Below are 27,053 nucleotides of genomic sequence, written 5' to 3'. Positions count from 1 at the left end.
GTTTGCTTTAGCAATTGCTGTTATTTGGTCTTTTTTTTTTAGTTTTATATGGAGTTAAAAGGCATGAACTTGAAACAGGAAATGTGTGCATTTGAGATGTTGGTTACTGCCTTTGCTTCTCATTTATATGTGTAACAGACAAACCGGTGCTTTGTGCAAATTCTTTTGCTCATAATTTGCCATTGCATGTAAGTTTGAGTGTGCTAATACTGGTAATTGAGAAGCTGGCTTAGAAAATAGCATTTATTTTAAACATTTTCCTTTGAACCCAGGTCATAGTTATTGTTTCCAATTCATTCTGTAGGAAGAATTGTTTTTCTTTTTTTGCTATGAAGATGTTAAAGTAGAAAGCTTCTAATTCTGAAACATATCACCCAGTCTTCATGAGTTTTTTGAGAAGACCTATTTTTTCTTCAGTATGTAGTTCACCATAAGTAAAGCACTTACAAATTTGTCTCTGACAAAGATGTTTTGAAGACCTTGGAGGCATGCAGAGGTACTTGATCTATACTTTCAGCCAGTTAGATGGTAGATACATGCTAATGTTCTTATCAGATATCAGTCTTGAATTACATTATAGCCACTTTTGTTTAGAATTCAATGCCAAAAGGACTGGTTATGTGGATATTAGAGTTTGATATGTTTGCTTGTCTTCCACTGAAAAATTGCTTTGGACAGTAAGAGAAAGATCTTCAAGAAGAAGGCAAGAAATACTGAACTCATTTCCCACCCCATTATTTGGCTTATTGTAACCTTGCAAAACTGTCATAAAAATTTAGCCACTAAAAATCAAAAGAACCCTTCTTTGTTAAGAAAACAAATGTTAAAGGGGAGTGGAATGAAAAGATTGTTTACTCATTCTGCCCTATTCATTATCCCTTGCTCACTGTATCTACTGAGAGTTTGCAAGGATGTTTTATCACCTCAATCAAGATACAAAAACTTCTCACAATTTGCCCTGAGATGGCCGACTTTTGACCTGATTACCTTCACTTTATTTCCAAAACAGCAGATGATAATGCATCAAATTCTGTTCTCTTTATGGCTCAGCAAGATCACTTTGATGAACAGCATTGCATACCCTAGTAATGCTATAACTAAAAAAGAAATACCTGTTTCCAACTCATCCTAAATAAAAAATATCTTGCATTACACTGAATAACACCTATTTTTCATTTTTGAGCTATTGTACTGGCAATTCATATATCTTAAAAGTTGTATCTCAAGCTTTGAATAGCCAAATAATTTTCTACTTTCTGTCTTCCGCCAATAGATGGCAGGTGAAGCTCTAGAAAATTATTCACTTGATACAGCATGAAATAACACCTATGGTTTGAAAGTATATATCCAGCTGTAAGCCAGTGCCCTCTGATATCTCTTCAGATGTGATAATGATTTAGTCCTCATCCATCTACCTTGTATTACAAACTTTAGTCCAATTTTAGGATTAGCTCCATGTTATTTATAAAACTCTTCATTCTTATTTCCTGTGTCCTACTCCATTAGCTCAAACCAAAGCTTGAGCACACCAGCTTTGTCTCTTGGTTGAGAAGGTATTTGCCAGCACATTGTAGCAGCTGTTACATTCATTCAGGGTCTTAGGACTGAGTTTTCTGTAATTAAACAAGAAAGTTCTGCATTCATATCCATGTCAGAAATCATAGAGATTGTAAGCTGCAACAGAATAGCTTGAAGCTCAAGCTTTGATTTCTTGTTCTATAAAAGCTAGAAACACAAGGAGGGAGTGTGGAAGGAGGGAGAGACTGGTGGCAGAAAGAGCCACTGACAAAATTTATTCTAATACACCTCAGTAACGATGCTCCTAATGTAATAATATAATTCTTCATATATAATACTGCATTTTTAAATTTTTTTTTGTGAAACACAAAAGTAGGAGGTATTGAATCTTGTTCACATACAACCTAAAAGCATATGATGCTAAAAGTCACAATAGAGTGGTATAAAAAGATAGGGATTTTCTTCTGCCCATGTTATAATGATTTTAAGGACAACAAGCAATGAGTTGTAGTCAATTAATCGTAGGATTTACCTGAATAGAAATGTGCATAACCACATGGTTTGAGATGTGCAGATCACAAACAGATACCTTTCCCTCTAGGCAATCTGCATTCATAAATGTGCATTATTTCTCCTGCAAAATGATTTCCTGAAATCAGTCTGCCACATAATTGCCCTGCTGTTACTGGCAGCCTAAGTATTGATGAATAAGTGGCCATTAGAGTTCCCCTGGTTCCTGTATATATCACTGCAGCTCCTCCAGGTTCACCAAGTAGAGAAATCTGATTGCTTTTATCCCTGCATGGCAGTCTGGATGATTTCTATTAATCCAATCAATTCAGTAATCCTCACATTTTTTTTAAAGTTAATTTGGCTTTGTGAGCTCCACATCCAAGTGTATCTCTCAGCATGTATTAGAGCTTCCACTGTACTTGGAAGCTTCCACTGTTTTGCTGGCAACAGCAGCAAAACATGGATAAAACCCAAGGCCATCAAGAAGCATTAATGGTTAGACACTGAACAATGAAGATCATGCAGCTGAGTCAGTGACTATTAATCACTATCTATAAGTAATGCTACAGAAAAGAAGGGAGGAGGTCTGAAACTGCTTCAAATTCACAGCTCTCCAGTGAACTGAGAAAGTTTGGCAGCATATATCATGACCAAAATAAATTTAAAAAGCTAATTCTAGGTGACTGATTCAGATCCCTCAGTCTTTCTAGTCCAGAAAACAAAGACAAGACAGCTACTTGAATGACCCTCTGCAAAAAAACCCCTTGACTACATAGGAACCTGAACTTCCATCTCCATCATCTCAGGCAAATAACCCAAGTAAGGAAGCGTGAATGACCCCTTTGTATACTGTACCTGTCGCTGAATGTGAAACAAATGGGTGCAATCAACAAACTACTCCCCAAGGCCAAGTTCCAGCATGGAAGACCAGCACACCACCAGAGACCTGACAGTATCACGATGCTAAGCTGTACATGATCTTGACCCTCAAAAAACAGACTGCACATGCTATCGCAACAGAATTATTAAATAATCAGACTGGCATTTCCCCTTAGCTTACTTTTGTTTGGAGCCTCTCTCCCTGAAGAGTAAACTTCTCATTCAACTGAGGGCAGTCTGTAGCCAGTGAAACTGCAGAGAAAGGTCTATAAACAATAAATGCTCTGTAGAGAACAAGCTGACCTTTATCTATGTTAAACAAAACAAAAAGGGTTGATTGATGCTGGGCAGTACCTGCTCTTTGAAATATTAAAACCAAGAAAGTCAATAGAAGGTTAGTTTATGAACATACAGTGTGATAAATTATGTCAGTCGATGGTGGGGTGGGAAAAGGGAAAGCATGATTGGGTAAAATATTTAGGGCAAAAAGCCTGTATCTCAGCTGGAAAAGAAAAAAGTGTGTAATGCTGACTTCTATTTAATGGAAACAAAAATGAAACCTTTGTAATCTAGACCAGGTCACTTGCTAAAGTCTCCATGACTCATTTTTTAAAATTCTGATTAATACAGTAATATATGGCATGTTTTTAGAATGAGAATTCTATTTGTAAACTCCAAAGTATAATTACAGTTTAGCCACAAACAGAATACTAATATAGAGAAGGACAATCTATCCTAAGTAGAATCATGGAATCACTTAAATTAGAAAAGGCCCTTCAGATCATCAAGTCCAACCACTAATCCAGCACTACCAAGTCCCTCCTTAAAACCGTGTCCCTCAGTGCCACATCTACAAGTCTTTTAAATACCTTCAGAGCTGTCAATTCAAACACTTCCCTAGGCAGCTTATGCCAATACTTGCAAACCCTTTCGGTGAAGAAATTGTTACTAATATGCAATCTAAATCTCCCTAGAGCAATTCAAGGCCATTTATTCCTGTCCTGTCATTTCTTGCTTGGGAAGAGACGAATATCTACCTTGCTACAACCACCTTTCAGATACTTTTGTTTTCAGTCTGCCGTTGTCTTTTCAACCTAAACGAAGGTTGCAGAATGGTGCACCTCTTTCTCTCTACACTTTGTTCCCTTTTTATGTTCCCTTCTCACAGAAAGGTAGCTGGGGGTTGGGGGGCATGGGGGAGGTGTTGTGGTCTTCAGCTAAAATACATCTCTTTCTGACACTTTCTGGAATGAGATAGTTCAGCCTCAGCACTTAAAGGAGGTTCCAGGTAAATCCCTTCATTTCTGAAGATGCTGCTCACTCTGTGATTGTACTGTCAGGTGCAAAAGCAGGTCCTTCTTATATGGGGGATGTAGGAGAAATAAGAACTGTGCTCTTACTGCAGTTGCTAGAGCTGGAGCTGTTTTCCCACCCCTAGGTGCTAGAGGGCCTTTTAAATTTCAATTTGCTGCAGTTCAGAGATTCAAGATCTACAGTATAAAAGTCGTGGAACACAAAGACTGTGCAGCTGACCAGGCTGAAGGGCAAAGATAAGAATGGAGTCAGCAGGTGTAGGGTGGGTTCCAATAGCACTGTGGTGGAAGGTGAAGAACACCCTCATTGAATCCACTGATGTTATACAGGGACCATCAAGTGCTCTTAAGGACTTTGTAAGGAAAAAATTCCACAGACTCAAAATTGTATAACAGATGTCTCTATCTTTCTAGGGCTCGTGTCCATTCCCAGACTGCATCTCAGCTGCTCCCTAGCTCCTGTCGCGTCCCCTGAATCAAACAGCAGCAAGTCTCTAGGCATGGTAAACCCAGCATCACCTCAGTGTGTCTCTGAAGCCAAAAAGACACAGCTGTTCACATCCCCTTTGCAATCAGAGAGGGGCCTAGGAGGGATAAGTCACCACTTCATCAGACTTGTAGGGGAAGCCACAGTTCTCCTCCAGTGGTAACAGGACACAAGCAGTTATTTAGACAAGTACGATTCTGTCTCTGAAGCAAAAGGCACAACCCCACAGCGCCTTTCCATCACTGTAAACTACAACTAACCAGGTAGTGAAAGAAATGCCTAGAACAGAAGTACCTTAATACAAAAACATTTATGCCAAAAATGTGATGCTGTCCCTGTCATGCTTTTTATATGCTTTAACCATGGTTTATAGAAGACAGCAAAAATGGCTTTGGACAGCAGAGGAGCTACCTGGCATTAATTTGTGATGCAGGATGACTTGGAGGAATTTAAGGATCATATTATGATTCTTCAAGTAATCTGCTGAGAATCTGAGATGAAAAGCATGAGATCACTGAAGTCAAAAGGCACTTTGACTTCAGTGGTATTGGTATCTCTCTCTGGCTTTGAATCAAAAATACAAATCATGAACCTCTAAAAAGAGAAGTTAATAATCAACACATTATGACTGTTTTGTCTAAAGTGAGGCAGAGCCCTCTGCTAATGAAATATGAAAGTGCAGGTGCACATCTTTGGATTGAGTGTTGGGTAAGGTGTAAAAAAAATTGTTGTGAGAAGAAATTACTTTTCAGAAAACTCCCAAAAGCAAACCTATTATCACATAAGAATCTGCATTAAAGGGACAAAGCAGCTTGTGAAATCAGTGTAGCGTGGTGTAAAGATACCCAGACAAGAGAGAGAACCAAGAAGTTATCCAAGAATAAGGAATCAAATTCAGAAAATCAGCCATAATACTTGTTGATGTGGACTGATTTTCAGAGATGCTGAGCTGAATTTGACAGAGGCTCAGGATCACTATCAAGAAAACTTTATTCCCTGTGCACTATCTAACACACTGCATAGTATCCCATTCATTTTCGCTTCAGACAAATTACTGAAAACTTTTACAGTTTTCTGGTTACAAACTAAAACTATTTACCATTGGTGTGGCCTCTGTGAAATCCATCAGGAGGTCACCTGGCTCCAAAGCAAATGTACTTCCAGCATCTGTGGAACTCTAAAGGCAAAAAAGAAACCCAGCATTAAAAAAAAAATCACTTCTGTAATTTTGTTGGATGTTGAGGTTTGGAGTATTTTGTGTTTTGGTTTGGGTTGGGTTTGGGTTTTTTTTTGTTTGGTTGGGTTTTTTTAATTCCTTAAAGCACATTGCCAAATGGATTTCAAATTTCACACCATGTTTTTTAGGTACAGCTACTCAGGAAAAACACACAACAAAATTATGCACCTTTGAAATCAAAGTAATTAATCCTGATCCACCACCCCCTAATACTGATGAAAAGCTATTGTTGGTTTTAGTTGGGTCTTGGAGCAGACCCTAAATGTTTCCTTACACAACAAGTTAAACACATTACTGCAACTCTGCACTAAAAACTACTCCTAAATGTAGAATTACTCTATCTAAAAAAAACCTGTTACCCACAACTCCGTTCTACCCTTTCTGAACACTCTCCCAGCTGACACAAGTTCATCTCTGTGCATATTACCTTGCCACTGGGTGACACCTGTGTTTGTCCTTCTGATGTCTGTGGTGTACATGTTTTCTGTGACCCAGGAGATGCTGAAGATACAGGTGTTGATGCTGCTGCTGCTGCTGCCAGTGCTGGAGGAAGGTCATCTTCATCACTGCAGTTGATAAAAGCAGACAGATTTTCTCATCAGAAAATGTCACCAGACTTTGTATTTCTGTCAGAAGAGGCAGGGGTACCCTGCATGTCTGCTGTAATGCTTTGAAGTTCCATTTACTCTGCCTTCTGTAATGCGCAACATTTTCAAGTAAATTAAAATTTTTTAAGCTTTAAAGATTCCTCAAAAATGTATTAGCTAGGTACCTCTCATCTGCAAATGGAAATCTTATGGTTATTATGTGCAAGTAGCGTTTCTCTGGATTATGTATATATGCATAAATGAACTGAATAGATATTACTCCACTTTAATGTTTATTCTCTTCTATGGAGGCTGACAGCATGGATAAGAACAGATCTGGTGAGATCCATCCATGCAACTGACTGCTTCATTGGCTTCAGACAACACTAGATTTGGCACCCATTATGCAGCTAGTCTGTGTTATTGTTTTCAAGCTGCTTTTAAAGAACCTTGATTGACTCCAGAAAGGATCTCTTCAGAAACATTCTTGTGAGTGTATCTTTTTCCTGTCCCATTTATTCCATTTACAGAAAAAAAACCATTTTATTTAAGAAGAGGTTGAAGACTTCCCCTGGCTGTCAAGCTGAACTCTTTCCATCTCACCTACTGTCACTACTAAAGGAAAGCCAGTAAAGAATGTTATACCTTAATTTACTTTTGCAGAGCCCCATTGAATACCAATCACTAGGATCAGTCAGCCCTAAGTCAGAATATTTCCAATAGTTAATTGCAATTGCATGGAGTCATAATTTGGTCTACATGAGCCTTATTACTGGGGATGATGTGTGAAAAGGAAAAACTACATCTTGACAGTTTAATGCATGGCAAAAATAATGAGAAAAATTACTTCTGCTCATAAAACAGCACCGATTTTAACTAGCAGTTTGGTAGTCACAGTGCACAGAAGCCTGCCATGCCAGTTTGAGAGACACTTCCAGAACAGAACTGTACTTGATTTAGTGCTGCTTGAGGGCAGCATGCCTGGGCAAAACAAAAAACTTCAAAACTACATGACATACAGGTTACACAACCTTATGGTGTGTTGTTTAGCAATGTTTTTTTTTATTACGATATAAAGTTTTAATGATTAATATTATCTTTTCCAAGCTTCATTTTCTATTTCTTCAGGGTAAGGATAGAATTCAGCACCAGAGCATGCACCGTACACAGGTTTTATGCTGGAAAGAAAATGCAAAATCTTTTGGACCTGTTGAATAGACATTTTATTAATGTAACAAGACCACAGCTGGGCTGTTGACCTAGCTAATCTCTCTTTCAGAAACATGGAGCTGACATTTTCTCAGTCCTTGCTCTCCACTCAGCAGGAACACAGTGGTACCCTTCCCATCCTTGCCAGGGAAAGCTGCTCTGGTGTATCCAAGGAAGTGGAAAATTAAGGGTTAGGATCAACTCATCAGTCATCAAGCTATTAGCACACTAATGTAAGACTGAGAATTGGCCTTCACTGTACTACTTTCATAGCACTCCTTCGCTATTTCTGTGCATTTCCCATACTTGCATTCCATGCACAAGATAATTTAAATTGAATAGAGTTTGGATCTACGAAATGAAAATAATAATCACAGACTGAAATTTTAACTAGGCAGTCTTTGGCCCTACACATGGCCACAGCATAGGTGACACCTGTGGTTAGATGTATTTATGTGCTGTTCCTCATGTCTAACACTGGACAACAGAAAATTTGCATAAGATATCTTCAAAACAGGTTCCTCAAAAACTCATAAAAATTTCAAAAATTGTGTGATCCCACATGTCAGCCTCAGCCTTCTGAACAAACACCAATTTGGCTAATAGCTCATTTTCCTCCTGGTTTCAATTTGATTCATTCTTCTGTTTCTTCTTCTAAATAATTTTTCAGTTTTGGTCATGCAGATTTTTAGAAAGCCAGTGTTCTTAACAGTGAGACAGAAAAAAACTACATATTGATATTTATTAGAAGCCTTTTGGAGAGAGGGAAAACTTTTTCTAATGTTGCTATATATTTGCTGACATTAGAATGTTAAATTGCTGGAGGGACAAACTGCTGCTATTCCATGCAGAAAGCATACATATTTTTTTCTTCATTATGGCATTGGTATTCTTGTATTAATAAGTTTATGCTGACATTATCTCCTTTTCCCCCTAGTTTCTGGTGGCCTTGTCTGTCTTTTCATAGGTGAACAAATCAACAAACTGATTTCCACTTCTGTTCAGCACCTCACATCTCTAGAGACTCTCAAATTGGATAAATTATGTGTAAATGGGAAAGTGTTCTAGTTCAGGAGGCGGAACCAGTTTATCACTGTGTGGGTGTGACCAAAACTGTGTATTCTAAACCCTCTGTTCATTTCTCATGAACTGTTAACAATGGACCATTTGCACCAGCTGCCCAGGGCACATCTGACCCCTCAGGATGTAAGCTGGGTGATAAAGAAGCCTGTGAGATAGGACCTGTAATAACTTCCCTCCAGGCAGTCGTTAGCAACTCCACAGCCAGCCTGAGGGGCTGTGTCTGCTAATGGGCCATCAATGATTCCAAAAATATCCCATGACTCAGAGAGTCAGATCACCCATTGTGGAACTCCTTGCCCTGGGGGAGGTACTGGGCATTCCCACTTGGACCTGAGGGTATATACTCTTGGGATTTGGAGACCCCTGGACCACTTTTTGGATCCAAAGGAGGACTGGAACCTCGATCAGACTGTGACCATCATCTGCACCAACAGGTTTTTTTTCCTTCTTTTTACTTTGGACTCAGGGCAACCATGTGGGGCTCAGCACAGGGGTCAACAAAGACCATTCTCTTTGTGCACCAAGGTGCTGGGTCATACTTCTGGGTTTTGTGGGTTAAACCCAATTTCTCTTTGTGTCATTGCATTTATTGTAATATTTTTATTCAATTGTAACTCTGATTTATAATCTCTCTTGAGTGGTGTTTATTTCTCCTGCTGGTTTACCTTTAAACCAGCATAGAAAGCCAAAACCCTGTAGGCACAGTTCACTCTTGCCAGGACTAAGAGACAGCTTTGTTGGCTGTGGCTGTAGCTGGCTCAGCAATTTTGCATGTTACAAAACAGAGAGAGGGTGCACTTTCTGAGAGGGAATGGCTGATAGCACATCTTGATCACCCAACAACTAAGGATTGTTTTCCTCCTTTTGCAAATGGTTTTGTAATGAAGCCAACAGAGCAGCTTGCTCCAGCTCACACAAGGTCTTTGACATTTCATGTGGTGAAGAGGTTTTTAATTCCTAATCTATAAGCTCAGAAAAAGGTGCATGGCCTGTAATTCAAAGGGTTAGCAACTGCATAGGGAAGGCAAATTCATTTTGTACTAAAAGCTTGAAGATTCTCAGTGATGAAAGGAATGGTATTGGTATAAGATCATTATCATGTAATTGCACTCATGCCTTTTAGAAGGCATAGTTAGAGCAATAATTAGCATCCCCTTTCATTTTCAGCTGTAGTAGGCAAAACCACAGAGATAACGCTATATGGTACTCACAAACTGTACTGCCTCGTTAACTTCCTCACACGGGGAGGTTTAACCTCCTGCTTTTCTGTAGGGCCAGTTGATGGTGTAGTTTCAGGTCTCACTGGAGCTGGACTTCTAAAAACAGCAAGAAAAACATACGTCATACAGTCTCCAAATAAACTACTTCAGGCATATCAACAAAGTTCTAACTCATCAACACTTATTTATCTTGCCAAGTGGCTAGTGCCCATTGAAGTTCATCCTTTTGTTCCATTTATAGTTCACAGGTCAGTGTGCATGAACAGAAAAGGATGTGTGAAATCATCCTCTTGTGCCAGGCATACCATTTACAAAAGCAGCAACTGATTACAAATACAGTGCCTATGTAAGAGACTGTGTGGAAATGTCACTGTTTCCAAAATGCCACATTTTAATAGCAGACCAGCATTTCAGTCATGCTACAAATACTTTTTACAAAACATATGTATAACAAGAACTATTTTATGAATTATGAAATCTGTTCTGCTTAAAATAATTTTTACCTGAAATTAAACATTATCCTTCTGTATTTGAAAAAGCAGCTCAAGGGAAATGAACCAATGGGTTTGATCCAAGAAAAAGGATCAGATATTTTTCAGAAAAAAACCCCAAAACTCAGACATATTTCAGATGCTCATGAATGTGAAATACATCTGTAGAGCTCCAGCAAATGACAGAAATGGCAATGAGGAGGTCCCCATGAAAGCATCTTCTCTTTACCCTTTTATCAGTAGTATTAACATAGGCTTGAGTAAAAATATCATAAATACTAAAAACAAGATCTTCCTGACCTTGGGAAGAAAACATCTCAGCCATGAACTTGAGGGGCATGAAGACACATGAAACATGTTAAATACCGCTTTTACTTGAAGCGACAGGTAATAATTAAATACATTATATATGTACTACAAATGCAATAATCATTTGTACACACAAAAAAATTTAAAGCTCTCAGTCTGAATTAATGCTGAAGAAAAGTTTAACATAAAAAAAATCACTCATCTCTGAATAAAAGTGTTAGAGATAAAAACAGGACCTACTCTCTAATCCAACAAAAAGCTGAAAAACTTATTATTTTCCTTTGAATGTCGTAAATTTTCAAGAGAGGAAAAAACAGGCAAGTAAACATTAGACACACCTACTCCTATTTCAGTCACTGAAATTGCTCAGATAAACTTTACTTATGATTTGTATCATGTCACTATTCCACTCACTTATGTTGCCAAACCAACACAATTTACAAAGCAAAAACTTCTTTCCCTTTATTTGACATTTTGCCATAATTTTTGTTAGAGGCTGGATGCAGTGACTGCCTTTCCCTGATACTTATTAGGCCTCTGGGGGAGACACAAGTACCGTTTACTTGCACATTTTGACATGCTGTATGTTAGTGAGGATGTAAATTGAGGTTACCCCTGAATGACAAGGAGCAGTGACAATGCCTCTATCCAAAGAGGCCAATGTTAGACTAGCCCTAGCACTTGCAGAGCTGGATTTTTGTCCTCATTAAAACCTTGCTAGGTTAGCTTTTTCCACACCAGACTAAAAATTCCATGACAACTCCTGTTTAATCTCCAAATACTCTTCCTCATTCTGAACTTGCTCAAAACTGTTGCTACTCTCACATCAGTAACCAGATGCAAGAAGTGCCCAGCTTGATCAACCCAGAGCCTGATCTGTGTTTTGAAAATGGCAGGCTTTTAATATCACCCAAACTCTTAAAAATTTCATTGATATCCCCAAAAAAGAGGCAGAATAACTTCTGCTACTACCTTCTGATTTTTATAGCCAGAATTCTTATATAGAAAGATAAAATTTTGAAGAGAAGCCCTGAAATTATTTTGACTATTTAAATAATTATGTGCAGCCATTGCCATTTCAAGTTTATAGTCCTATGTAAGCTACACAGTTATGTAAACTACTATAGTCCTATACAAACTATACAGCTTGAGCAAAACCCAAAGGGTTAAAGGATCAGCAGGACTCAGACCTAAAAAGAAAGAAAAAACATACAGTGTATTCTACTTCCTTTATAGGGCTCTTTTTCATTGTCATAATTCATAAGAAACCTTTTTCCTGTAACAGTATCCAACCACGACAGCATACAAATGAAGGTATTGAACCAAGACAGGGTTACTTAATGCCCTGGCACCTTACACAAAAATCTGTCACTTCCTGGTGAGAATGACAATAACAACCACGAATGTCAGCATGCAATGGCAGGTCATCAGAAACTGCCTGTGCACGGAGAGCCACAGCACACTCCTGATCAGCAGCCAGCACACTCTTACTGAACCAGCTCCAGCCTGTTTCATATGCCTGCACAGCAACACAAACATGCCCTAGAGAGAGAGACCACCAAACCCAAGTAATCTGTTTTGTTCTCAGAGTAGCAGCCAACAGGACTACTGAAACCAAAACAGCTAACAAAAAGCATACACTGTGGAACATTTCAAGAGACCACAGATGTACCCTGATTTAGCTTGAATCTTCCTTGGGGACACAATTCAGATGCTCATTCTGAGGACTCAGGTTGTCCCATCCCACCTTGGCTCAGGGGTAATGGGGAGACTGGTTTGCAGGGTTGGGGCTACACCATCGATTTGTGTACTGTGGCTTCTATAGACTTACATGTCTTCCTTGTCCCCTGCTCAGGTGTCTCTGGGCAGACCTCTGTACTTCTTTGAAGTGTGGCAAGTGGGCCATGTGGGAGCAAATCCACCTCAAGGATTCAGTTCAGGATTTTAAACCCACCAAAATCTGCTAGGAAAGGACACTTTTTAAATGGTCTTTAACAAGTTTTCCCCTCTTTCTTTCTGTTTGGGCCTGTTTTGTCATCTAGAACAATCTCTCCATCTTCTTAGACTAATGCCAACAGGTAGACGCTAAAAGCCCCATGATTTACAAGGATATAGCCATCTGCATGAAGGTTGACCTGCTTTCAGGTGCTGACTCATGGAAAAGAATAAAAAAATTGCCCTATAGATTGAGATTGGCTTCAGAACTCCCTTTGAGTGGGAAAATGATAGTGAAAAGTTGGGAAAGATAAGCAAGGAAGAAAGGAAAGAAGAGGAAAAATATTTGGTGGACACATTCTCTCGCGTATCAAAGACATAGCCTAACAAGGTAAGCAAACACGCACATCTTTCCTAAGTCTGTGCTCTAAGAGTTTCACACATTTCTTTTCCAAAGGTCATCTGAGGGTTAGAAACAGTAACATGTTCTTTTTCACGTTGATAAGGTAGCTTTTCTCAGAAAACAGGTTAGCTCTCCAAAGCATTACTGAGATATTTGAAAGCTATTGCCAGCATTAAACTTTCTGAAAAAGCTTTTTTTTCCTTTTTACCTCCCTCATCCCCTGCTCTTTCAACTGCAGATATATAACAAAGTTCCTGCCTACAGAGGAGCAGGCTAATCCAAAATCAGCTTGTGGGCTTTACTTGCCCACTTACCACTTGAGTTCTATTTCTTGTAAAGGAAAAAATTCCCTCCTTTCCCTTGTCCTTATAATGAAAATGTATGTGCAGTCTAGGCAAAACTATAATGCTCCTTAGATCCAACAAATAGATAATGATGATAAAGAATCTATTCTTCTCCCCCAGCTCAGGGTGAAGTTGGAGGTCAACACCTAGTATCTAGTATCTAAGGTCAACTTGAGCTACAAATCCTGCCTCTCCTCACAGCAACCAGGATAGCCATTATAAATGCTGTGATTTCCAAAGAGCCTAAGAGTCATTGGGGTATTTCATCAGCTTAACCTCATCTGAAAGGTCCGAGTACTGCTTCTTTCTCTGTAGTTCAGAGATCAAGAATACAATTGCAAACAATTCATCAGCATTTGGCTTCAGGCAACAGGTCAAAGAGGTCTTTAAAACTCATAATGAAGTCAAAGAACATATCTAGGTGTCCTGTTTGCAATCTTTAATGCAGACTGGCATGCAAAGGCTATTCAAGAGTTCAGCTTGAAGTTATGATTTTGATGCAGAAATTACTGGGTGAGGTTCCCGTAAAAAGCTAGAGCAGCAGATCCATTAACAATAGATTGAGGCTAGGGTGATGTTTATTTAGCTATTCACTTTAATTTTGGAAACATTGGCTGAAATTTTTCATTTGGAGAATGATTTATTATTTTTCTTTAGGATAAAGATTGAATGAAAAGTGAGTTTTTTAAAAGCAGTTCAGATTTGTTAGGAAGAAGTCAACACAGAAAACGTTTTTAGTTTTCCTAGAATATTTGACAATATATTTAGAAGGAGATAATAAAATGTAGTGTTTCAGACTCTGCCTCATAGAGTTAAGTTCATTCTGGGTCAAAGAAAACACAGCCTGCTTGGATTCACTGAAGTTCATGTTCAGCACATAATTTTTGATCAGTTCTGAACTGCCTAGAAGTTCTTCTGTATGTATCTGTTTTTCTAGAGAGCTGAAGTCTTTGACTTGAGGAAACAAGCTGTCCATAATCATTCAGGTGACTTGCCAGGTAGCATGAAAGCTACTCTGACATTCACTGAAAGTATATGTATTAAAAACAGATACTGAGGTGTTACTTTCAGCTGCAAAATGTGTACAGATTTGGAAAACATCAGTCCACTTTGTTCCTTGGTTATATGGTCATATCCTGAGAGTACCTGTAGAGAGCCAAAGTCCTCTGAAAAAAGTAGTTCAGATTCTATCTGCATCAGGTATGTTAGCAGGACATTAGCTCAGATACCAAAAGACAACAATTGAAATGTTAATATAATTTGTGCAGGTGAGAACGGAAAGGGAAAAGCACAAGAATGCAGACATTACTGTGAGAGACACTCCTTCCTTGATGATACATAAAAGTTAAATTTTAGAAGTATCACTTTGGTCAGAAAAGGTGTTGGACATATTCACATAAATTGAAAGGCAGCCAAACTCAGATGCACAAAAGCAGGGTAATCACATTCTGACAATCTACATGAGCAGTGCTTACTCTGCATGGGGCATGCAGAAAAGTGCCTGAGATTACTCCTTCTTATTCATCAGTCTCCTGTAAAACTTGATATAGTTTAATGTTTTCCACCCTTCTTTTCTAGTTTGCAGCATATCGAGCCCAACGAGATAACATTTAATTTAACGTTATGTGTTGAGCAGCTCCTAATGTAATTAGTCTTAATGTAATGGCATAATTTGGTTTCAGATGGGAAGATTTACAAAGAAAATTGGAATAAATGAATGCACAAAGCACCAGATGGTGCTTATACCTACTCCCACATAAGAAGAATATGGCTATTTGCAATCCTATGAAAGATGAGATAATTTGGATAACAAGGATCAACAAAGGGTGATGCAGCAGTTGGTCTGAACAGAAAGAATTCCACAGACAAATCCTGAACCATGTGGGATATAAAGCCTGCCAAAGCTGGTGGTAATCCAAAAGCATATTTTAAGAAAAATAAATATTGCAGTGCATAAATGTACCACATGGTGCATGACAGCGAGTGGCAACAGCAACAAGAACAGTAATAACTGACCAGCCAGCTCCAGGGCTTCAGATGAAAAGAGATTCTGACTGACAACTGAATTTGTGTTTATAAATTTGATTACTATTTTGAGTAAGATGCTGCATAATCTTCATCCTTGGAGGTTTTCAAAATTCAGCTAGACAAAGTCATGGCTGACCTGACCTAGTGCTGGTGATAGTTCTGCTTTGAGTAGGAGACTGGAATAAATGACCCCAAGATCTCCCTTCCAATGAACACTTTTATAATTCTATGATAAATAACTAAAATTTCTCAGAAACAATGTCAATTACTATTTCAATTTTCCAAAGCATAATGTCAAAAGAGTGTATTTCTCTGGATAGTTTTGTGTGTGTACCCATAAATAGCTACTCAGAAAATGAAGACCAACATGTAGTAGATGAAGGAATTGGTGTTTACATGTATCAGGCTTAGCATATCTAAGCTTTCCTGAGCTCAAGTGAATATGGAGAGAAAAGTACATTATCAGCAAATCATGTTGTCAGATAACTCCTGTCTTAAAACTTTACTTTAGTTGCTTATCCTACTTGTTTAACTTTGGGCATTTTTACCAAAATTTTCACTGTTTGACTTGTGCCAAGATGAAAGTTTGGTTTGGCAAACAGGCTACACCCAAGGATTTTGCTTGGTGGCAAAGTAGCGGCAATTCCTAACACCCAGACCATTATGGTTTAGTTCTTCATTCTCTGGAATTCCTGAGGCCAGCACATCAAAGTTATACCTGGGCTTACATTCAGACATATTTGAACAAGAGAACAAAATAAGGAAAGGGTAGACCTTTACCATAAATACAGTCCAGCTCTGTATGTGGGAACCTGTGCACGCACACGCACACGCACACGCGTGCACACACACACACGCGCGCACTCACACACACACACACAGACACAGACACAGGTATACACACTATAGGCTTATCCAAGTGGTCATAGCCACAAAGAAAACATACTTCAAAGAGTTTTCAGGAGAAGTTTGTGCACAGGCAACAGGGAAATTGTACAGATGGTGCTTCTGTATGGGAAAGCTTTGAATAAGGAAAGAAATTCTCTTGATGGGGTTATGTGGTTAGCCATATACTTAATAAATAAGAAGGCTGGCAATTAGGAGGTAAATTTCTGGAAAGAAAGTTCAAGAGGTTATCCTTCTAGCAACCCATCCTTTTACTGACATATGGGACAGGTTTATAAAAAATGTGATTTACATTCACATGATACACTGCAGCAGAGAAACCTCTGCATCCCAGATCAGTAGACAGGCCAGGCCCTGGATGAACAAGAAAGTGTGACCAGAAATTGTCTGACTACCATTTTCATTTTTGTATTTTGTACAATATTTTATACTTCCTTCATTACACAAAAATGTTTCTGGCAGACAGCTAGAACCCTTATCTCTCAAGGCTAAACAAATCAAGTTAAAAAAATCATAGTTGGTGGAGGCAGGGGATGAGAGCCTTACCAAAACCATACTTGAGAACATTATCAAATATGAATTAAATATCTAGTCAGCAAATTCTCCCTAAACACTTCTCCCTTGTCACTTCTATCTGGACACTGAGTTAGATACCTGGGTGTAAGGAATTCTCTAATAGCCAGGAGAATACCTCTGCTCCTTCCTCATAATCCTTTCTGGCTCATTCACCAGCATGACAGGTTCTTCTCTTACAACACTAAAGGAGAAACTGTTCTGCCAGAAAGGCTGTCGTAGCTCTAGCGTAAGACAAATTCCTCTTGTTGGTCTTTAAAAGGACTGACATGATCACTGCATCCCTCGCATTCTTGGGTCCTACATTCCAAAAGAAGCACCATTAAAAATCATTGCAAAATGACTGGCTTGACAAATTCTAAACTAAAACAATGTTCACCCAAACATATTTTTTATTTCATGCCTTAAAAAAGTATGCCTCACTACCACAAAGTGGTAACTGCAAACTAACTGTATCTCTTCTGGATTCGACACTGACAGTGTAAAAGGTAAAATAATGCAAATATGTAAATAACACATTTTTTCATGTGTTTCTTCTTCCATCAACCAATGTCCAAAATGCACACAGCCCAGCTATATAGTTGGCCTGTACTTCTCTGTACATATTACTTTGGTGTTGAAGAAAATGTGTGTGCTTTCAACTGTTAAAACAGAGCTGTGATAAAGAAATGTCTAACTCTTCTTCATAGGGTTGCTATGTCTTATCAAGATAACTCATGGTCTTATCAAGATAACTCAAGATTTAACCTGCTGTAGAAATTGCCCTCTTGTTAGTTGCTCTCATTTTACTTTGTTCAGCTGAGAGCTGTCATGTGCAGCCCAGAAGGATGCAGCTGAGCCAACCATACAACTTCCCTGTAGCCACTGTCCAGATCTGCTGCTCTGTTAAGGGTTATCAGCAAAGCAGCAGGGTCAACAAGGGGAATGTATGACTATGTACCAATTCATAGTGCACTCAGTCTTAATTGAGGATTAAAGACAATGCAAGCTAGGACACTGCAGCACACATTGGGTTACTGAGTCACCAGTTTTTCCTCACTGAATGTGGGAACCAGCAATTGAAACAGTCTGGGAGAAAAAAAAATCCTATCCAGAAGAGGGAAACTTATAGAAACATGAAGCAATGCTTTCCAAAAGCAGTGATGGAGAGAGGACTGTAGTCTGGTGTGATCCTCCTGCAGCTTAATCTGATTTGTACAGGTTAGCTATTAACAGGAAGATCAGGAGACAACCTTGCACTTCCAGCCCATGCACCACATGACAGAGCAAATTCACAAGGTTTCCCCTTGAAAACTGACAAAATAGTGTTATTTCAGCCAAAGCTGTGACTTTTTTTCCATATTTAAAAAATAAAGTGTATTTTTGTTTGCCAGCAGACACAGAAAACAGGTGATAAATGGACTGATACATGACAACTTTGCATAAGCACAACATCATCCCTGCGGCCATGCCCAACAAAATGACTGGGGACCTGCTTGTAGCAAAAGTGGCTATACCACGCATACATGTGAGCAATTACTAGTTGAACCAGAACTAATTCTACAAGGAGATATAAAGATTGTTAGCCAAATTGAGTCTACTGTGGCAGATGCTAAAATAATTGCTCAGGGAGATTACAGGCCATAACCAAGCAGTTAATTCATTAGAAGTGTAATATTGAAAGGGGCAATGGATGAGCAGACAAAATGGTAGCAAAGAGAGAACTGTTTTTTGACCAAACAAGCACTACTTCCCTCCTCCCTTATCTTCTAGTTCCCTATTTGTATGAACAATTCATGCTTCAGTTAATGCTCAAAATTGCATATGTTTGCTTACTAGCCAGCCTGAACAAATTTCCCTATATCTTGACTTTGGAAAAAACAGCATTTTGCTAGTGTTTTGTACAGTCAGCAGTATTCAAATACACAAAGTCCCTGCTATAAACCTTTTGCATGAAAAGGGTGGAGTATTGTTAAAAAGCTGTGACAGATACTGGTTTCAACTGGCAAGATATTTCAGCAAAGAAACAGTCCTCAGAGATTCACAGAGATGATATCTACAGAAATGTCTGCATGGGTACTTGATTATATTCCATGGGGAAGGCTTTTTTACAAAGGATATTTTTGCTTGTCTCGTCAAAAGAAGAGAAAAACTCCCAGGTGATTTGTCTCCCAGTATGAACTAACCCTTGGCTCCACTCAGATGCAATTCCTAGCAGAGCAAAGGCTTATTTATGTCCATCAAATTCCACAAAATAGAGGTTATAAAGGATGTTATTGCCAAATAGGTCACAGGCTGGCTGGCTGCAAGGGTGCATATATCCCTGAAGAAAGGGCAGCCATTTGAAGGAGAAAAAGAACTGGTTAGACATTGGATTTATTTTGCATTTTTTCTGAGTTTTGAATGCAGGCTGTTAAAATTGGTCTATCCCTTAAAATTGGTCTATCCCTGAGCATTGATTACTTGTACATTTGTACCTCCAGGACACAGTAATAAAAGAATACCATTTCATTTGGCACAAGTGACTGTAGAGGAAATGACGCTTGACATAAACCCGACAAAAATAAATATTAGACAAATGAACACCCGTCTGCCGCATATCGAGAACTCCAAAGTGACTTTTACAATTTTACAAGCTTGGATGTATGTAAATACTGAAAACAGTAAAATTAGCTTTGCAGCCAGGTTGTCATCCTTACCTCATGCTACATAGTACTTCACCTCACAAAGCCCAACAACTCATTTACAGTTCAGTGTGATGAAGCAGGAGAAAGCCTATTCCAAAATGTGAAATAGAAAGGCTTTTCTACAGATATCTCATATCAGAACCACAGAGTATTCTGAGTTGGAAGGGACCCACAAGGGTCATGGAGTTTAAGTCTTAAATGAATGACCCATACAAGGATCAAACCCATGACACTGGTGTTATTAGCACCATGCTCTAACCAGCTGAGCTAATTGCAGATGTTATGCAGAAGTTCAGCACAAGTGATTAAGGAAAACAAGTCTGTAGCCCCATTCCCAATCACATAGGGCTATACAGCCAGGTCTTCCTGAACTGTTTCTGGAAGTGACAGCAAACCCAACTAAGGGTGTTGTGGCAGAGACAATATATGATAACCATCACGATTAAACAAAGAAATTGGTCACTTTGCAATGTATGATGAATTTTCTAAAGAAACAAAAGAATTTTCTTAAGAAAATTTTGTAGAGATCTATGAAGGGCAACAGCATAGGAAAAAAGTGGGTGATTCTAAATATCAAGTAGACTTTACAGACTCTTTGACAAACAAATGTGAGAATCATGGCCTATCGGGCTAGAAGTTACAGCTCTGCAGGATATCTCACCATGAGAGACACCGGGAGCTGGGAATCACAGCTGCACTGCAAGCAAACCAGTCAGTGCCATGGGAGGCAACACTATTGCCTCTCTTACCTCCTCTTGCCTCAGGACCATCAGCCATCCTCACTGTTCTTCTCTAGGCAGCTGCCTTCAATAAACAAACATAGCAACTCTGCTAGTTCAATCTCATCAGAAAGGAAATTCTGAATGAAATGTTTTCTGAAGACTAGTGCTGATTTATCACTTTATAGGAATGATACATATTTGAAAAAAAAGATTGTCAAATTTTCACAACTGTGATTCTTTTTGAGTTCAGGATGATTTAATTTGTCAAATATCATTCATTACCCTCCTTAACCTCAGTTTTCTATAAGATGCCTAAATGTCTGCTTTCTTTTGAAAGAGTCACCATCAGAAAGTTATAAAATAAAATCATGAGATGACTAGTGCTCTTGGACATGTGTATATTACATATAACTAAACACATACATTTAAAGCATATACACTACTGTAATTAGCTGATTAACAGCCAGTGTGGTTGCCATGCTTTAAATCCATAGTATTTTTCCATCAAACTCTCCTCTCAGATTTCAACACTAAGGATATCCAAAGTGAAGGCACTACAGGCAATTTCCATATACACATGCTGTAACCTCCTCTCTAATCACTGGAAAAAAGCACACTCTGCCTCTCAAATAATGTTTACAGTTAATAAGCTTCTTCAAAACAGTAAAAAAAAGGAAAGACTATCATCCACTATCAACAGAAGAAAAGTAGTCTCTACTGTCCACAAATGAGCCTTTTTTCTGAAGGTTGTTTACCAAATGCCTCTTCTTCTGCAAAAGACCTTGCACAAATAAAAAAACTGCAAACACAAGGATATCTTTGTTTGGACACCTAGCACATTTCTGATATAAAAGTTATGAAAACAGACTTATTTTTATATAAGTTTTTCTAAGATTGTAGTAGACCTGATTTCTTACCTTGAGCCTTTTTATTTTTTTCAAATGTATACACTTAGTCTGATCTTTACAGCTAAGCTTTCATTAATTCTTAAACTTCATCTGATATATGTAAATAAAATAAGCACCATTCTGACAACCACCTTCTCCTCAAGTCATTGCTTGGTGAGTTTTACACAGCAACTCGGAGATGAGCAAACTGAGCTGTAACAACAATTTGAGATAATGCTTGGAAAATGCCTCACTATATCATGCATTAATTTGATGCTTTCCCTACGGACAAGAAGCAACAGACCTTACATTAGGGTCCTGCAGGCTGGAGGTCTTACTGGGATTTACAAAAGAGGTCTCTTCTTTCACAGCCTGTTAAAAGAAGGAGCCAAAGTTTAGTACAACATCCATATACTTAGGATAATAAAACTATTTATCAGAAAGTATTCCTGTTAGCAGGCCAGAAAACTACAGTACCTAAAATGCTTAGTCTGCCTAGATTTCAAAGGCACAATGTTCTTGCGTTTTCATCTCCTACAGCTGAGAGTCACTGTGATAAGCTACAATGTACAATACAAAGGGCAATGCTGTTAGGAACAGATTGGGTAGCAATACAGGAGGAGAAGGAAAGGAACATTGACGTTTATGGTTCCTCCACGAAGTAATTGAGCAGAAATAATAAAAAATCTACACAGGCAAACATGCTGTCATTGAGTTGTTCTTTTAATTGGAGTAGAATAAATATTTATGCAGCCCAATCAAAATAATAATGCAAACTTTTCGTTAAGTCTTTTCCTTCAGTCACTGCAATACGTAATCTCTTACATATATTTCCACTGTACATAGAATTCATGGAAAAATCTCATCCACTGCTGCTGTCTGCTAAATTACAGAGTCCTGTATCTCACATACCATATGTCCATAGAGTTGAAAATACTAGTATTGCAGAATAACTTACATGTAAATTGCTTTATCACCCAAGAAATACCCAGTTTGGGCAGCTGTTGACATACTCCTCAACTGAGACAGCATTCCACAATCCATGTGCAAATGGCAGTGTCAGTACAACACCGCACCCCTCTACAGGGAACACTGGCTGAAGACACAAGAGTATCTCCAAATCAGTCATGGACTTCTCAGACTGTGACATTTGCATTCCGCTAGATGGATATAAAGGAACTCATATGGTCCTACAACACAGTGATGTTTTAGTGTTCAGTGTCTGAACTGCAGTAATTTGAGGCCATTGGTCCAAATAAAATTTAATTAAATGTGTCAGTCTAATCCTCTCAAGAAAGGATGAAAAAGATTTATTCAAATCCATCAAATCCAAATCAAAGGATTTTACAGCCATGTGAAAATATTGTAAATTTTATGTGAGACCTTCCATTCAATACAAATTGATATATTCCATTTGAGGGTACTCATTAGAAAAGGAAACAAAACCAAAGCTGATTTTTTTTCATACCTTAGCAATGAACTACAAAAATAAAAACATCAGTAGGGATACTTAGTACTTGGGGAAATTGCCCAAGCTATGATAGTTTTATGTTTGTTTCCCCCTTGTGCTGGAGAGAACAAGACACTCATTTCCACTTCCCAGATCATTATTTACCAGATCATCAGCCATGGTGGGAACAGACTGTTCCAGCTTGTACACACAATTAACTCTAGAGGCAATTAAACTGGAACCACTGGGAGCCTGAACAGAAAATGAACCCTGTCCTGGGCCTACTACAGCCCAGGCAACGACCTGAGGTGTTGGGTTAGAGAGCATTTTGAGCTAAGTCCCTTCATAGAAGTCCCTCTCTTCCTATAAGAGTTGTTGCACCTTGCATATTGATACCAAACCCATCATCAGCAGACAGGGAACCCTCTGAATCTCAGCAGCAGGTTTGTTCCTCTCCTGGGGTGCTAGTTTACACAGAGGACTGTAGTTTACAGCTAATTTACTCAGAGGAGAACAGGGTCAGCAATAGGTACTTCAATATAGTGTCCTTTCATATTTGAGTTTAATCTTCCTCAGCCAGAGATTTCCTCAGTTCTGGACAAAGGCTTTAGAAATTAAGGAACCAGCTAAATGTGGGATATAATCACACCATCATCATCACTGTAACTCAGCCATCAAATCTTCTGGATCTAAGTTTTTGAGTGAATTAGTGTTATACCACAAATAATTTCAGGATAAGGAATGCAATTTCTAAATTTTAATACATTTGTAGCTTTAAGAAATTCAACTTATCTCTAGAAAAGTTTTTTTTTACCGGTCTTTTAGTAGCTCTATCTAGTATACTGTTTATTCAAAATCTGTTGCTTTCTTGAAAAAAATGGGTTTTTTAAGGACTTGTGAGAAAGCATTGAAAATCGTTCTTGGCATAGATGAGCAATGGAAGCAACATTTCTTTGTTCTACAGAAATTATAATGCTTTTTATAAAGCTGTTTGGTTTCTGAAAGCTGTAAACATGAATCCAGCTGTCAGAAACTTAATACACAGTCTCTTATTCCACACTGATGACTTAAAAACATTTTATAGTTAAGCCTGTCAAGCTAGCTGAATATTATATGTCAAACTGGCTATTCTTTGTAACTATAAATTTTACTTTATTCCAATTTTCACCAAATTATTTGACATGCATTTTAAGATGCACTTGAAAATAAGCATAGAAAAGAAAATAGAGATCAAGAATGCAATGCAGGTTCTGACCAGCAATGAAATTATTAAAATTCCACCTACTTAAATGCTATAATCCATGGGTCTCATTAGCCAGTTGAGAGGGCTTCACTGTACATTAGTCTCTAATAGCTGACTCTTCATTTCTTCTCAGCTCTAGGACTACATTACTGCTCCCTTTTGCCTTCTCTGCATTGGAAGGCTAAGCCTACATCTCAAGAAGTCATATATTCCTAAATGGCATGATCAGCATCATGAGAAATTTCTCTTGGTATTAGTTTGCTTCACTATTACTCGTGCTTTAGGAAACAGAAAAGATTTCTGTACCCACAAGTAAGTACTGCAGACCAATGAGCAAGTAATCCCACACTAAACTGGAAGGATTGAGGGAGCATGTAAAGAAATAGAGAGGCCTGAACAGCCTGAGGTGATAAGACATGACCTCAGGGCACCACTTCGTGTGCACTGGCAGGTACATATAAATAAGGATGGTCTAATTCTTCTCACTCTATTCCTCTTCTCCCTATCTATGGATGAACAGACATGGGAAAATGTTATACCTGCAAACACTTCAGCAAAGGGCTTCAGCTGTCAGAAACTGTACCCCCCTTGCTTAACTTGATGGCTTGTTGGCTTTTGGTTTGGCAGAATGTTTCTTTAATTCTTAACTCCGCAAATCACACTCACTAACCACACAAGGACTACCTCAGCCTTACTGAGAAGATGTGACTGTAAAATAAGGGTTATACTAGAACATAGATCTTACAGTATAATTCCCAGATGATTTGTTTTCATTTGAAAAGAAATGCACCTGCTAGGGCCAGGATTTGGGTTTCCATTGCAGAATGGAACATCAGTGGAACAAGGCAGTTAAGTCAAGGCTAGCAGGAGGTGTCTGGTGGGGAATGTTCCTAGAGAACCAGGCAGAGGCTTTCACCCACTGAAAGCCCAGCACTGAGCTGTGTAAGAAGGACAGAGGCAGAAGCATGGACATGCTTAGATCTCCTTAACTAAGGCAGCTTCTCCCCTTACACAGAGACTGCTGCTCTGAGGGAGAGGTTTCAGGGCATAGTATACCTGGAAACTTCATTTATACAGAAGCAGATTCACTTAATAATTACCCAAAGAGGAACAAGCTGTCTCTCTGGCTTTGAGACTGCAACAACAAACACAATTAAAGGTCAATGCATTAAATCCATCCACATAATGCCATTCTGCATTTATTTTGCCAGAGCAAAACAAAAATTATTAATGTTCCACTTTCATATGCCACTAACTTTCTGGATGGTGTTTAAAATAAAGGAAAAGCATTACTTTATCATACTAGACACAAGAAACATGCCTGGGCAGCAATGCCATTGTACAAGCTCTGTTCACAGATGATTGTTAAGAAATACTAGCTTCACCAAAGGATGAAAAGAGGAGAAAAGTATGTAAGTAATACCAAATTTTGTCCACAGTGGTCTAAGAGATCTACCTGTGAGCAACCAGACATTTCTCAGAGTGTATTTCAGAGGACTCTTGAGCACTCAGCAGGCAGGTCCTTTGGAGCCTTAGAGAGGGGGCGGATGCTCCAGGGATGCTATACCAGACTCTGCTGAGCCTTCCAGAGTGGGTGGGAACACTTTCTGGCCCATGAGAGCAACTCCATATATAAGTTCATAAACCCTGGTGGCTGGATTTGCCTCATGAACAGCAGTTCCTTCACTTTTCTTCTGACGGAAGAGTTAGCCCCAGGATGATAGGGAACAGGACCTCAAAAAGGGAATTGGTTGCACTAGACTTGTACCAAGTGGTAAAAACCAGGAAAGACAGAACTTTGGCAACTAATTCTGGGTGCAACTGTGGCCTGGTGGGCCTCCAGCTTGCCTTAGGGAAGCACCATGAGGAGCTAGTGCCCTCTGTGTCTCTCTCTCCTCCACTATAAGGGACATCGCTGCAGCTGCCACCCCTAATGATCCAAAATAGGAATATCTTGGATAAGCAAAAAAACTGCATGAAGAATCAGACCAGTGTAGCCAAGGGCGAGTCAGGTTCTTATCTGAGAAAGACAGGGATGTGGAAGGTTCATACAAAATATACGATGGCTCTTATTTATCAATTTCACAAAGTTTTCAGCTGTAGAAAGGAAGGGAGAACAACAGAGCTTTCACAGGTTTGAAGATCTTCAAAGCAATAACTCTTGCTGCAGTGACCTGAAAATACTTCTCTATCTTGGCTTTTTCTGAATCTGTAATGATGCTAAGGAGACCTGAAACATACTTGATATTTCAGCTCTTAATCAACATTTTTGTCATTTGTCAGCCACGCCAATTGTTGGCTGATCTCATTAGATAATACAGGCTAAACAACATATCATCAGGAAGAATGCTCTGCCAAGGTAAACCTGCCTTGGTGATTTAATATGTCAAATGTAGCCTTTCAGGCAGAAAAGCATCATGGTTACTTCTCTTGGGAACAGACTACTCTGTTTTTGTCCTTCTGAACAAGGCCTGGCACCATGGGCTGTGGCAGGCTTCTTGCACATCAACGCAATTAACAGTAGTTGTCTCATCATGTACTGGCACTTACAGGCATGCCAGATAAGAGACATAGCTGACATATCCACAATGCACACACAATAAGAGTCTTGTATACCACAGCCACATTTGCCTCCACTATTGCAGGGAATAAATTAAAGATTTCCCTTCTCCCACATTCTGTTTACCTAAATCCTCTCTCCCCTTCTGTACCTCCACCAAGGCTGCTGAATCATTTCCTCAGATCCTTCCCTGATTCAGAGGTATCATTACTGACACACTTCTAATGAGCTGCCATGTATCATATATTGATCACACACCATCAAAATTTTGTATTTTTATACCTCTGACAGCATTCATTTCCTGTAGCCTCTCTTTTAAAATTGAGCAAACATGTTCCCTCCTAGCAACCGAACACAGAGAATTTGAAGCTGAGCCATTTTTAAATTCCATTGTTATGAACAATTATAACTGATGTGATGTTGCACTCACTGCTGTTCCAGCATAGTTCCAGCATAGTTGCTTCTTTTTACCTAGCCTGAAATTTGCCAG

At 38.8% G+C, this 27,053-nt stretch overlaps 1 protein-coding gene across 1 annotated transcript in view; it reads right to left on the bottom strand.

The window, feature by feature from the left end:
• The window catches only part of EPB41L4B (erythrocyte membrane protein band 4.1 like 4B), a 167,805-nt gene that overhangs the window by 24,054 nt on the left and 116,698 nt on the right, over positions 1–27,053 (bottom strand). The window contains exons 19-22 of the mRNA XM_071553589.1: positions 21,615–21,682; positions 10,038–10,142; positions 6,375–6,513; positions 5,810–5,887 (exon numbers count right to left, since the gene is read on the bottom strand). Coding sequence (XP_071409690.1) covers positions 5,810–5,887; positions 6,375–6,513; positions 10,038–10,142; positions 21,615–21,682 — 390 coding nt within the window. The remainder of the gene's footprint in view (positions 1–5,809; positions 5,888–6,374; positions 6,514–10,037; positions 10,143–21,614; positions 21,683–27,053) is intronic.

The sequence above is a fragment of the Pithys albifrons genome, chromosome 4 (genome assembly GCF_047495875.1).
Source record: "Pithys albifrons albifrons isolate INPA30051 chromosome 4, PitAlb_v1, whole genome shotgun sequence".
Taxonomy (NCBI): Eukaryota; Metazoa; Chordata; class Aves; order Passeriformes; family Thamnophilidae; genus Pithys; species Pithys albifrons.
Note: the sequence above shows the minus strand (reverse complement) of the source record. Positions and strands in the feature narration are given on the sequence as shown.